Source organism: Pimephales promelas, chromosome 5, assembly GCF_988280905.1.
Source record: "Pimephales promelas chromosome 5, fPimPro1.hap1.1, whole genome shotgun sequence".
Classification (NCBI taxonomy): domain Eukaryota; kingdom Metazoa; phylum Chordata; class Actinopteri; order Cypriniformes; family Leuciscidae; genus Pimephales; species Pimephales promelas.
In genome coordinates this window covers 15,716,368-15,730,992 of record NC_142773.1, presented here as the reverse complement: position 1 = coordinate 15,730,992, position 14,625 = coordinate 15,716,368, and the positions used below count along the sequence as shown (strand labels likewise).

General features: G+C 38.7%; 1 protein-coding gene across 1 annotated transcript in view; it reads right to left on the bottom strand.

Annotated features, from left to right (window-relative positions):
- Positions 1 to 14,315, bottom strand: part of xpr1b (xenotropic and polytropic retrovirus receptor 1b) — a 43,957-nt gene extending 29,642 nt beyond the window's left edge. Inside the window, exons 1-2 of the mRNA XM_039655683.2 lie at positions 13,904 to 14,315; positions 4,333 to 4,384 (exon numbers count right to left, since the gene is read on the bottom strand). Of these exons, the coding sequence (XP_039511617.2) occupies positions 4,333 to 4,384; positions 13,904 to 13,972 (121 nt within the window). The 5' untranslated portion in view covers positions 13,973 to 14,315. The remainder of the gene's footprint in view (positions 1 to 4,332; positions 4,385 to 13,903) is intronic.
- Between the last annotated feature and the right edge of the window lie 310 nt (positions 14,316 to 14,625).

Genomic DNA, 14,625 nt, shown 5'->3' with positions numbered 1-14,625 from the left:
TTGAATGTTTTGATGTCCACATGTTCTTGTTGAAAAAATGATAGTAGCTGTAGCATTTTTATCAATTACGAACTGGACAAATTTTAAAGATAAAGTGGACATTTGAATTGAACTGTTTGGCCATTATGTACACTACGTCATATATGAAATCATATGGTTACTAGCTTTTGATACTTTATTTGAATCAATTATTATTGCCTCACTGTAATTATGTATTTTAAGCCATTTTAAATGCTATTGTTTGCGTAGGTCTATTTTTATTACCACACAATAAATTAACCGTCAAAACAATCGACCGCTTACTCGATTACCAATATAATCATTAGTGACGGCCCTAATATTTGTCAATTTTTACAAATATTACTTAATTTATTAATCCAGCTTAAGAATTATTTTTTAATCTGATTCAATGTTAATATCGTAGTACGAACTGAAATTTATAAATATATTACATGGTAAAAAAATATGTATAAATTAATCTTGATTAAATAATACTTGAAGTATTTTCATTGTTAGTTCATGGTACCTAATGTATTAGGCTAAACAATGTTAATTTGAAACCTGATAGTGTTATGTGTAAAACTGTTCTCCTTCTGGGATAGTGCAAATGAATGCAAAGTCAGCTCTTTGTTCGCTGTTATCAGATGTTATCTTAAATTTGCTAAACCTGAAAGGTGAAACGTTGCCCTTCCTTTTTAAAGAATACCATTGATTTTGACTGACTACTGATTTAGATTTTTCATTTAAATTAGTGTTTGGTAAAACCAACTCAGGACAACAATGATAGATAGAGAACTAATATGATCAAACAGGGAACTACACTAACCTTTTCCACTGGTGGCACTTGCGCTACTAACTTTTTCAGTTACTGGCGCAAAACATGATTTGGTCGCACAAATTATTTATAGTAAGCCTTAAGATAGTAATGAATAATAATGAAACTGCATTAGGGGTGGAACGGTATAGAAGTCACGGTTGGGTCTGGTTCATACCTTGGTTCAGACATTCAGACGGTTCGGTACGATTTCGGTACAATGGAGTGAAAAGCAAAACAAAAATGCAGAAGGCATTTTTATAAATGTCTTAAGCCTCGTATTTTTTAAGTTGTTTAAGTTTTATTAATAAAGGCATAGAACCAGTTTATTTGTAGTGCACTGACAATAGTTTTATATAATTAGTTTATTAATTAAATTAATAAAAAGACAAAATGACCTTGATATATGTTTGGTAATTGTACTTGAATGAATGTAAAATTAATTTGCAATATTTCAGATCAATATATTTGTTTTCCTTAATTTTAACTAACCCTAACTTTATTCTCATCTGAATTATAAATACATGATTTCCGTATAAAATAATTACCATTAAAACACATTTGATTTTCTTTTTTAATCAATGTAGAATCATACGCAGGACTGTTGGAAAGCTGTGATGACAATAAAATGGTAGCTTATAAATATATCTCTGGTTGTTTCTGTTCCACAACATTTTGTATGTCATGTTTGGGGTATCACGCGATTATGATTATGAAAAAACTAACGTTAGTCTAAAAAACTGCTAGTGATCATATAACGTTAGTCGATGTCAATATCAGCGCTAGCAATATAATTAGTTAGCTCATGGCAGAGTTTATCAGCCGAACACCAAACCGCAAATCTACCTTTGGTGTAAGGAAGAGACACGGTGTCTTACATCTCTGCGTCTTTTTCCTGCCGCCATGCAGGCTCAGATGGTAGCCTATATGATTATGATTAGCATGCCTATTATAAAGACACAAACCTTTTACTATCATGTCATTTGAATAATATGCGCGCGATAGAGAGAGAGAGCAAGACAGCGCTTGTGTTGTGTGAAGACATGATAGTGCGCGCGCGGCCAGGGCGCGCTCTCTCTCTCTCTCAGCTCGTTTGCGCCCTATCAAATGCATCAGTCATTCTACTCTACAACACTCACCGCGATCAAAAAAGGCTTTGGCGGGACAAAAAGCGGACGATCCGACAGGTTTCAGAAGATTAAATACAACCCGAAAGAAACTAAAAAAAACAGACCCGTCAAAATAGTCAGTGATACATTTGCGACCCATTAAAAATTAGGGTCGCAATAGGATTTCAAAAGGTCGCATATGCGACCATTTTGGTCGCAGTGTAGTTCCCTGTCAAACTAAGAGGTTTAACTAACCGGAAAATCCGGTTAAGAAAACCCAAACTTTTCCACCATAAACTACTTGATTCATTTAAAAGGGTTTGTAAACTAGGGCTGAACGATTTTGGAAAATAATCTAATTGCGATTTTTTTAACCAATATTGCGATTGCGATTTAATATGCGATTTAAAAAAAAAGTTATTTACCTTCTGTATTAGTCGACAAAGACAAGCAATAAATCATTGTACAGTAGGGATGGGAATCTTTAGATAGCTCATGATCCGATCTACTTTTTTTCTTATTAATTAATCTTAATAACTCTTAAAATATGTATTTAATTACATGTGTAAAAACACATACTTTAAAAAATAAATATAAAAAACATTTAATTAAACCAATTACATGTTAAGAATTTTAAATAGGCTATATAAAATAATAGCTTCAAAATATAAAAGCTAGTAAATAAAGAGAAACAAAAAAAAAACATTACAAGCAATAAACAAAGAGTGGTCTCAGTATTTAAAAGTAGGCTGTCTGAATGTTTAGAATTCAAGAGCTGGAGTGATTTCCCCCTCAGTTTAGATACGATATGCTGCATTCACACTAATGCATATATCTCTTTTGAAATTGTAAATGTGGTTTGTCTTGTTGGTTTAAGATATAACTGACCGTGTTTACATCAATTTCGCGTCATAAAAGCATTTTGACATGCAAGTACATTTACCAATGAGTCGCTCACGGCCGCATGGACGAGCGCTCTTCACAAAGCACGCATTAGTATTTTAAAATGAAAGCAGCCTTCTCAGTGATTTTCATGGTTTTAATATAAGCCAACTGCATTCCAAAAGACATAAATAATGCCTCTGTGAAGCATTTGTAAAGAAAATACCCGCGGGAGAGAACGCGCACTGCAAGTGTAACGTTATAACATCAAGCAAAGCGGCAAAACCTGTTCAATGAAGCCCGTGAATGTTCTTGTAATTTGGTTTAACCCCGACCTTTATAAAATAACGTTACTATGTTTTGGAAGGTTCGAGCGGTGTTGTGTGTGTGAGTGAGTGAGGAAGAGAGAGAGCGAGAAAATAGAAGCAAGCAGATTCAGAACACGGTTTGTTTCTAAAGCACGCGCAGCGTCATCACGCATCTGTGTTTAAAAACTAAGCTCATACTCGATTCTGAAATTCTCTGAATCGATCCAGGATTGTTGAGGAGAGGAGAGAATAAATAACACAATAAACTGTTCTTTTCTGGACGCCAGACCGCATAGCGTGGCAAGTTGATGCTTTATCTTGCAGACTGCTTTTCTCTCGCGTGTCACGTGACCAGTGTAATCGCAGCTCTTGCGATTACAAAATCGCGTTTCATCATATCGCGATTTTATCGCAAATGCAATTAATCGTTCAGCCCTATTGTAAACCAACATATGCTGGTGTTTACATTGTACTCTGTCAACGATATGGAGGAGAAAGATGGGATTGCACTAGTAAGTAACTAGTAAGTTTGTGTATATGCTCTGGATATATTTTTTAAGGTTTATGACCTAGACATAAGCCTAACTCTAAACAAAGTCTAAGCATAACCCTTAAAGCTGTATAATTTCAGTTAAAATAGTTGATCCTATACAAGCTAGATTCCAACCAATTAATATTACACTTCATATACATGAAGCCTAAAAGCCCGTAGAGTCTACCATTTGTCATTTGAGATTTCATAAGTGTGCTCACAAGCTCCTCCATTGTGGCCACCATGTACCAATTTGGGACAGGGCCTATCTGTATTTGTTTGACTGACATTAACATTATTTGTGCAGAGACGTACCGAGTGCAGCTGCTCCGGTGGCTTCCCCTTCATACTACTGATTGGGGAACTCACCGCAGCTTCTAAACCCGCGCTTGAGTGCTAGGATTGGTTGAAGCGCTCACTGAACTATCATGTGACTCTTGCATGAAAAATATAAATGAAGGGTGTGTTCAGGTGACCGGGCAAAATTAATTAAATTTTGGACAGAATTTTTCCCTGGGTTACAAAAGGGAGATGGGAAACCTGGAGACCTGATTGATTGAAAGCTTTATTTTTGTGATTCCATTTAGTGGTCACAGAAATGAAACTTTATTTGTTCATTTTATGAGCTGATTTCTAAGCTGCATGTTTGCATGCAGACATACATACATAGGTCACATATGCATTTACCTTCGATTGATGGGGCTTGATCCTGTGCGGAGTACAACATTTCTTTAAAAGCCTGTGGAGAAGAGAAGAATATGAAACACCATTTACAGAGGTCAGACAATTGGCTTTCATATTACACAGCAGCATGTGACTGGCACTGTGCCCGTACTGACTGACGAGGGAACCTCTGCCAGGATACAGACGGAGTGAGAAGAAAGTCATGAGTTCTTGAGTGCAGAAGAGGAAGCACTAAAACTAAAAGAATAATAGAGGAAATGGGTGTTAACTTTGTCCAAATCTAGAATCAGATATCCCCCGATGTCCTTAAAAAAGAAAAAAAGAAGGACAACACAATGGCTTCGCAGCAAAACTGCAGGGATGCCACCATTTGATTAGAAGTTTTTTTTTTTTTTTTAAGTAAAACACACAATTGCACACACACATATTTTATTTTTATTAAATACAAATGTGTATGAATTGTTATATGCCGATTTTTGGGAGTAATCGCTGAATAGTTTAAGACAGAGAAAAATTAAACTGCAAATTAGGGCTGCACAATCCCTATTATTTTAGTATTATTTTAACCCCTATTATTATTGTTGATTAACAGAACTAGAATTCACCAACAGAAATCATAATTTAGGCCTATATTATAAATTATGTTAGTGTGGGGAAACATTAGGCAAAATTTTTCAAGTACTGTAGTCTCAACTTAAGTACATTCAATACAACCCGACAACCATTTCTGAATTAGTTTATTACGTTTTATGCATCAATAAATCAAGACAGTGGCATTGCTATTGTTATTTATCGTAATTTCGGGAGGGATTTACAGTGTTATGCAGAACTATAATTTAGGGCATTCATTCCGATTGATCGGGCTATAATATTTATTGGCTGATAATAGCTTTATAAAATTTGATCTGAAGTTTGTCACTATAAAAGACGATCAAGACGAAAATACAGCCAATACATTGTTAGGGTTGGGTATCGTTTGAATTTGAACGATTCTGATTCCGATTCCTTGTTTCGATTCCGGTTCCTAACGATTCTCGATTCCGATTCTTTTAAGAGGCAGGGTCAAAAAAGTTTAGCTAACCATGCTAACCAACGGTCTTTCTGAAGGAAATAATCCTTTCTGAAGGAAATACTCCTTCTGTCACAAATATTCCTTTTGTCACAAATTTTGCCGAGATTTCGTTATTTTTAGAAAAGTGAAGCCACACTTTGGACCGCTGACGTCAGCTACTCGTGTTCGACCTGTGCGGTTATACCAACACTTCCGGTAGACGCTTCTTTGTTGGTGTTGTTCAGCGGTTTCTTCTTCAGCTCGGCGGACTGTGAATATCGAAACTAGGAATCGAAATTTGAACTTTTGTACGATTCCGGGAAAAACGAAAAGTTAGTCCCGGTTCCAATCGATACTCGATTCTCGATACCCAACCCTATACATTGTTGCTAAACTGCAGGATGTGCTCGATAATAAAAAGTGTTATTAAAAGTGCATTAAGCCGCGAAAGAGATCAAAACGGGCTTCAAGACACGTTCACACCTAAACGGTCAAATACACAGAAATATGCCAAAATGCTTGGTGAGCATTCGCGTAAACACAGTCAGTAATGTTTTAAAGGGTTAATTCACGTTGAAATATTTTACCCTTAGTTAAACTTGAGAGCAGTAATCGTAAAAAGTTTGCGAGAGTTCCATGTCTAATACTTAGCTGATGTCATAGGCTATAGCAATTTGTTTTATTCAGCAGCATGCTTTTCAATTACTATTAAGATTTTACTTAATATGAAAAACTACAATGATATTGCGGAAGGAAGCCTCGCCTTTATTCGACGCACTGGGTGAAAGGTCATACAACGCAGTGGAGGAACAGTGAGAAGTGAAAGAGGCAGTTACTTTGCCAGCAGAACTCAAATCAATAACAACATATCAATAGTTGGCATGCCCTATATTAGTTGTTGTTATGCCTCATCGTTACATCACAAGATATTGACAGGGAAACAATTGCTCCCCATCAAGCTCCTCTAACTCATCTCACGATATTGTGGCCCAGGATGAGGCTACTGCTTGCATGTTTTAAATGATAAATCAAGTTTGAGGTTGATGAATGTTAGGTGAACGTTTGCAGATCACTTTTTTGGTTTATTCTTAACCCTCTCAAAATTATCCAGTTTGCATCTTCTGTCTGACATAATTATCACATGGGCCGTGTTAATGATCTGTTCGTCGTGGACTGCATGACTTCATCACTTCCTGTGGAGTTTTTTTTTTTTCTCTCCGTTTAAATTTGGTCAACCAAGCCTCTTCTCATCAACTAACGTTTGGTCAACTATCAGGGGGCAGCACTACTATTCATACAAATAAATGGCACAGAACAGTGCATAAGCTCACGGAGCAGAGCGATTAAAGAATGCTTTGACTGCTAAAAAAACAAAACAAAAAAACAATGTTGTTCAAAAAGTGACGTCCAAATTACAAGCAATTCTGCAGTATGGGTTTTGTGCACAACTGTAGTTTCGAACTTCCGCTTTTGTCAGAAGTTGGCGTATCAGTTTCCGGTCTACGACTGGTCATCCACATCCACTAATAAACAAACAAGATGAGTGCTGCTGTTGTACGAAAAAAAAGTTCTTAACACATCTAAGTTTCTAAGAACTAGGTGGATCTAACGTCCGTTTCACACCCGTTTCCAGTGTGTGTTGCGGTGGAGGAGCGTGCTGTTAGTGCGTTCACATATTATGATGCGTTTGCACAGTGAATAACTGATCCGCGGCTGTACAACAAACACATACTTAATATTTTTATTATTTTTTGCGCGTCGATCAAAATGGCTATTTTGTGCAGCCACTGCGCACGAAGGTTGGTGTTTATCAGGAAGCAGTAGAAGCTCAAATGGCTGTTAGCGACTTGAAGCAGAGCGAAGTGCCGCACAGCAGTCTCCTAACGCACCATGTAAACAGGTTAGGGCTTTCAATTTTCACTGATGTGGTACATATAACAGCAGCACAGCGATCGTTTCCACACCGAATCTATTTCTGCTGTGCTGCAAACACTGGTGGTCAAAATGATTGACCTGAAAATGTAGTAATTTCACCATAAATGCGTTTAATTAAATAAAATGTAGTAATCTCACCATAAATGCACATTTAATCAAGGAAAACTATAATTTACTTCAACCAGGCGACAGAATGAACTCGTCTCGATCGTGGAGGTTGTGACATGCAAGATCTATTGTTTTAAAATTAAGATGCAAAAGAAAAGGCGAGTCGGCTGCTTTTGTCAATTTCAAGTTTTAATTTAAATTAAAGCTGCAAGCAGCGATGGGCGGGCCCTCGCACCTGTAGCGCGTCGGGGTGTGAGGCGGCCGCATTGCAAATTCTGGAGCTCAGCCGGTGCGGCTGTGAATTTGCTACGCTTCATTAAAGGTCACTTCCTGTTGCCAGCAGGTGGCGCTATGACTGTGGGTGAATGTCGGCATGTAGATTTGTTCAGGGCGGTACTCTTGTCAAATGTGTTAAATTTCGTGCAGATCTGGGCATTTACAGCCAAGTTACTACAACTTCCTGTTTCATGGCGAATCATCGACGCCACGGACACGCCCATCGACGAAAATGCACAGATAGCACAACTTTACATCGTCAATGCCTTTAGAAGGTACAGCAGAAATTTGAAGTTGATCCGACTAAATCCCTAGGAGGAGTTCGTTAAAGTACGGAGTGTGTAAATTGTCCCAAAATGGCCTCCAAATTCAAAATGGCGGACTTCCTGTCAAGTTTAGGGCATCGCTCCAAGAGGCTTTTTTGTGCGTCTGGTCATAGTAGATGTACCACAGAAGTTTCGTACATGTTGGTCAAACAAGCGGCGTGGGCTGCTTCGTTTAAGGTCACTTCCTGTTGCCAGCAGGTGGCGCTATGACTGTGGGTGAATGTCAGCATGTAGATTTGTTCAGGGTGGGACTCTTGTCAAATGTGTAAAATTTGGTGCAGATCTGGGCATTTACAGCCAAGTTACTACAACTTCCTGTTTCATGGCGAATCATCGACGCCACGGACACGCCCATCGACGAAAACGCGCAGATAGCACAACTTTACATCGTCAATGCCTTTAGAAGGCACTGCAGAAATTTGAAGTCGATCCGACTAAATCCCTAGGAGGAGTTCGTTAAAGTACGGAGTGTGTAAATCGTCCAAAAATGGCCGCCAAATTCAAAATGGCGTACTTCCTGTCGAGTTTATGGTATGGATTCTTGAGGCTTTTTTGTGCGTCTTGATATGATACACGTCTCCACCAAATTTCGCGCATGTAGGTTGCACGTGGACGAGGGGCTAATTTTTTCCAATTTTCTAGGTGGCGCTAGCGTGCCATTTTGCCACGCCCATCAGCGAAACCCACAAAATACAAAAATTTTCACCAGTCCTGACATGCGTGCCAAATTTGGTGAGTTTTTGAGCATGTTGCGGCCCTGAAAATGGCGCTTACTTTGCAGAAAAAAGAAAAAAGAAAAAAAAAATAATCCTAACAGTTTCAATAGGGTCCTCGCACTGTTAGTGCTCGGGCCCTAATTATTTGCGATTTTAATATAGGAAATATTTGACCACTTGCTTGAGCAACTTGAGTAATAGCCCTAACTTACATTGTTTAAATTGTGTTTAAACGTGCATACAAAGAATCGCAATGCTGACACATCTTTTTGTTTTTAAAAATAAGTTGCAGCATAACTTCTGGACTTTAAATAAAAATATTAAGTATGTGTTTGTTGTACAGCCGCGGATCAGTTATTCAATGCAAACGCATCATAATATGTGAACGCACTAACAGCACGCTCCTGCACCGCAACCCACACTGCAAACGGGTGTGAAACGGACGTTAGATCCACCTAGTTCTTAGAAACTTAGATGTGTTTAAGAACTTTTTTTCGTACAACAGCAGCACTCATCTTGTTTGTTTATTAGTGGATGCGGATGACCAGTCGTAGACTGGAAACTGATACGCCGCCTTCTGACAAAAGCGGAAGTTCGAAAATACAGTTGTGCACATAGCCTATATAGTGCAGTCAAGTCTGCAGCAAAAAAAAAAAAAATTCCTGAAAGAAAACATGAGCTCAGACGGGTTCGTGGCCTTGACAGCAGCATCTGTCATCATGTTTACTTGTTCTACCAGCAGGCCAGCATTCACCACATTACCATGACAGAGAAAAAGGTCCTCTAGTTTTTGACTTCAGCAGGCTTTTTGAAAGAGCAATATGTGTGGTTGTGCATTATGTTGCATTGTAGTATAAATAGTGTGAGTAGTGTTGACAAACTGAAAATTCCGCCCAAAAAAAAAAAGAGCACTTTAGATACTCGGATGATGGTCTTCATTAACCGGAAAAGGAATGTAATGTTCAGGGCTCAAGACTGCGACTATTGTTCCTGGCGGTGCGACCAAAATTTGATATAGGTCGCGCTGATGCGACAACAACGTTGCCCAACATCAAATGGCAAACGAAATGAAAGCGGAATGAAACTGCGCTACTCGTTTGTGCTTCACGGACCGTTTATTACTTCGGATCAATAATACTCAGCGGAGCGACGCAAGCTACTCGCCAGTCGCGGGTTGATCTCGATCATGCGACGCCGTTACTACACAGCGGTGGGAGATCCGGTGAAGAAATCCAATGAATTTGCCACAAAATTAATAACATTGATGTGAGATTCAGGGAGAAACATTCAGATTTGGTGCAGAATTGAAGGTTTTATAGAAGGCTTTAAAGGAGTAGTTCACTTTTAAAAAAAGCTTTTGCTGATAATTTACTCACCCCCATGTCATTCAGTTGAAAAGAAATTAAGAACATTCCAGGATTTTCTCCATATAATGGACTTCATTGGGAACCAAACGGTTCAAGGTCCAAATGAGAGTTTCAGTGGCTTTAAACGACACCAGACGATGAATAAGGGTCTTATTATAGGACCCTTCAAGTCACGACTTGAAAAAAGATTCATTCATTTAATCATTTTGATGAACGAGTTTGAACAGGAGAGTCACGAACGCTCATCACATAACAGAGCAAGGCGAGCATTTGTGCTTATTAGGGATGCAACGGTACACGGTAAAATCCCGGAGCGTTCGGTCAGCCCTGCACGGGACAATCTAACCTCGTGTCCCGCGGGACTTCGGTTCTGCCATAGAGTTCGTGCTGATCCTTTAACCGTATTTTCCGCACTATAAAAGGCGCACTTAAAAGCCTTTAATCTTCTCAAAAAACAACAGTGTGCCTTATATTAGATCCATATCATATATGGATTAAATTCGCCCGCGAACTCGCGCTCGTGTCCAGCGTATGCCCGCTTTGTCACACGGCCAGTTCAACCTCGTATAAATCAGGTTATGTGTGTGTCGCTCACGAGCGCTCACTCTAACAGACACACGAACAGACCGGCGCTGCTCGCGCGTCATAGATGTTCATAAAGCGCTCCCCGTTCACACGGGTCATCTCATTCAAAACAGCCAACTGTTGTTAGTGAGCCGCCGCACATTGAATAATATGAGTCAGGCTGCGAATGTAAGTTACCTGCCCGCTCCAGCGCGCTCACGCTTACTAAATAAATGCCTCACCTCCGGCTCCGTAGCCTACTCTCTACATTCCCAGCACATAGTGGATGCATAATGCAAACCCAGTCAAATGTTTGACTGCAGTATATTTTTGCACATGAATCTCTCAAAAGTGGATTAGTAACATTGCACTTTGTATCCTAAATGCAGTATTTTTTTTTATTATATTATTTTGCTCTGCTCTTTTTATTCAAACCACAAGCTAATTTTTGTTAAAGGTAAAAGTGCACTTTTTCTTTCACATTGATCACTTCATTTACCAGTTATCAAGGTTTGGAATTGGCATCCACTTGAATATTTTAAAGTGTGCTCGTTTACATTTTGTATATCATAAGTGGTATTTGAAGAGGTTGTATTGCTTAGTGTTGTTCAGTACAGACTAGAGTGTTAATTTATTCCATACACATTGATGTTCTTCCTACTGTGACATTCTGTTTATGCTCATAAGAAAAATAAAACATATTTTTGGGATGAAATAGCAGTCTCTTTCTGCACAAAACATGTACGGAAACCGAACCGAGACCATGGCCCAAAAACCGAGGTACGGACCGTACCGTGGGCTATCTGTACCGTTGCACCCTAGTGCTTATAAAACTAAAACTTTTTTATTTATTTTTGAAATGGCCGATTGTTTTGCTAGATAAGACCCTTATTCATCGTCTGGTGTCGTTTAAAGCACTTTGAAGCTGCACTGAAACTCTCATTTGGACCTTGAACCGTTTGGTTCCCAACGAATTCCATTATATGGAGAAAATCCTGGAATGTTTTCATCAAAAACCTTAATTTCTTTTTGATTGAAGAAAGAATAACATGGATATCTTGGATGACATTGGGGTGAGTAAATTATCAGCAAGTTTTTTTTAAAAGTGAACTACTTTAAGTCCACAAATGAGCAACATTCACCACGGATTTAATGTAGTAACACTAACTGTAATAACTATGGTATTGTGACAGAAATAGTCAAATGCTTACGAGTACAGCACATGCTTCCAGCACTTCAAAACTATATCATATTCAAATGTTATTTTTGATGTGATGACCAAAACATTTTTTTGTTCGTCCGTCAAAGAGTGTTCACATTTACAAAAGAAGTAGGAAATCTTGCGTAAAAAAAGAAGAAGATTAAATTACCATTGTAACGTTTAGGTGGCTGCAGAGGAGAGCTTATTATCTATTTTTTCACTCATTTTGCTTTTGAATTAATTTTAAGACATTATGAATGCTAATGATTAAAGTTAATTTTATCTAGACCTCGAATTAAGCTTAGTGCTTTATTGTCAGCCCCCCATTGCTACCAAATCCTTTCTGTAGAATTCAGCGGCTCCGATACGGCTGTTAGTCTGGACTGGAGCCCTGTGAACTTAAAATAACACTGCACATACTAACTTATGTACGTTAATGTCTATTTATTACCAAGGCATTTGTCAAAAATACAGTCCAAATAGGGGGAAATGCGAATAACTGCATTGCAGGATGATTTAAGGTGTGCCCCTAAATTTTCCTAAAAAAAGTCAGTTCGGGGCTACAGCGCTCTTAGAGAAAACGGTTAGTCTGAAGCCCTGTAATGTGTCATTAGGGTCACAACTTTCCTCTCACTTCTCTTTCTGAGCATCAGGAATCATGTGATAGCCCACACAAAACACGAAAATCAGCATAAAATGCTCATATCTCTAAATAAGCTGACATCAGCTTTGTCAAGACTGTGTGACACAAAAAAAGGGTCAGAGAACATAACAAACCAACACATTCATAGCGTCCAGACACAGTGGGCAAAACATGAGGAGAAAAACAAATTGTCCTCAAGATCAAAATGAAGGCAGGTGAGAGAGCATGATAAAGTGAGTGTTGCGTAGAAAGCAAATCATTCACCAGTTGACTTTTTCGCCATCATTTATATTCGATTCAAGCATGTACAATCTCAAACACTCCCTCGCAAACACAATCTGCCGCGTAGTGTACCACTCTCAAAAAGGGATGATGACTAATTAATTAGCCAATGTCCAAGAGGAAGGCAATAATCTCATTATGTGTAGGCCATTAAACCCTGAAGGAGCTGCAGTACACTAAAGCCCTGTCAACTCTAACCCAGTCCACTGTCGGAGACAAAGAAAACTGCCTCGTATGCTCTCATGTGAAATAATGAAATTATGTAGTCTGCTAAGCATTACTCTTTGAAGCTCTGTATCACCATCATATATGTTTGTTTTGAGAGAATGTCTCCTGTAGGTAAATAGACCTGAAAATCAAGATGGGGAAAAAAACTGCATGGCAATGTCGAAAAAAATGTAATGAACACATATACACATAGCCATTCCTAAATGTTTTATGTATTAAATAGAGATGAAAAATTTAGGTTTTCACTACTATTAATCGAACACAATGCTAGATTTTGGTCATTGGTATGAGCTTGATTTACTTAAATTTCAATTCATTCTCAAATATTAAGATTAACCAATACTACTAATGTATTATAAATCATTCGTTTTATTTCCAGATCTGAAGTAAATTCATAATTTTATGTCCAAGCTGAGTGTTTACAGTGATTTGTTGTTTAACAACAACAACAACGTTAGCACTACATCCTGGAGTTGAGTCAGTGGATTGACGTCATGGCGTGTAACTTAACGATATTTAATTGATGAACCTGAAACTATCGTTTTGTCCTTCTTCTGGTTCAGATTATATTCTGTAATAACTATATTAATCAAGCTGAACATGAGAAGTGCGAAACATCTCTTGACTCATTCACCTGCATCCCTGCCGCTCATAAAGACCCACATTAGCTTTGAATGCTATCAGCTGTTAGCTTTCGATTACAGACCAACACTGAACAGATATTACAGTTATTAATCACACAAATCCAGATGCACGCCTGTCTTTCGATTAAATATTACATTATAATGTCAGGTGACTTGTTTCTGACAGATTCAATGAGCTGAATGGAAACTGTCTGATGTAAAGTAGCTCAACGTTGCTTTTCTTCATCTCTTACCTCATATTGAATGTATTGTTTCCTCCACTCCGGGGTGATGTGGGCAGATAGATGCTCGGTAAATTTCATTTTTCTAAATGTTCTTGGTGTTTTTGTCTGAGGAGAGTCTCGAGCTGCTGGAAAATTACCAGTGAATCATCGCGAGCAGAAAATCACCCTCAGATTAACGGCTGTTTTTCGCTGCTCCGCGATACACATATTCAGGGGAAATATTGCGATATTTTCAAACAGCCGCCCCAAGTGTTCCTCATTATCCCTTCAGGTGATTTTTCAAGTGCTGCGGGACGCCGATAGCAGTGGTTTATAGGGCTGCAGGAGCTCCAGACAGGGGTCTTTTCTCCCTGATATCTGAGGCTGAAGCTCCAGCGGCAGCCATCATTGTCGGAGAATGACGTCACGGCACGTCACCACAGTGAGGATGTTTTCCAGCTCGCGGTGTGACCAGTCATGCCTATTAAAATAATACTGTGAATTATAGAAGTGCGAAATCAAGGGCAGGTTATTCTTAACGAAAGGTAACGTTTCTCGTCGGATGGAAGTGCACCTGGATTGGCGTCGCGTGAAAGAAACAGCCTGTTTATCATTGATAGTTCGTTACAGCGTATCTAGACTGAGTGACATGTTTCTCAACCGAGTCCAAGGCTCAATCTACAAAGCAGCACTGTCTTGTTTATTGCTGTGCTGTCCACTCACCTTATTCTCTACAAGATCAGTTTTGTCCG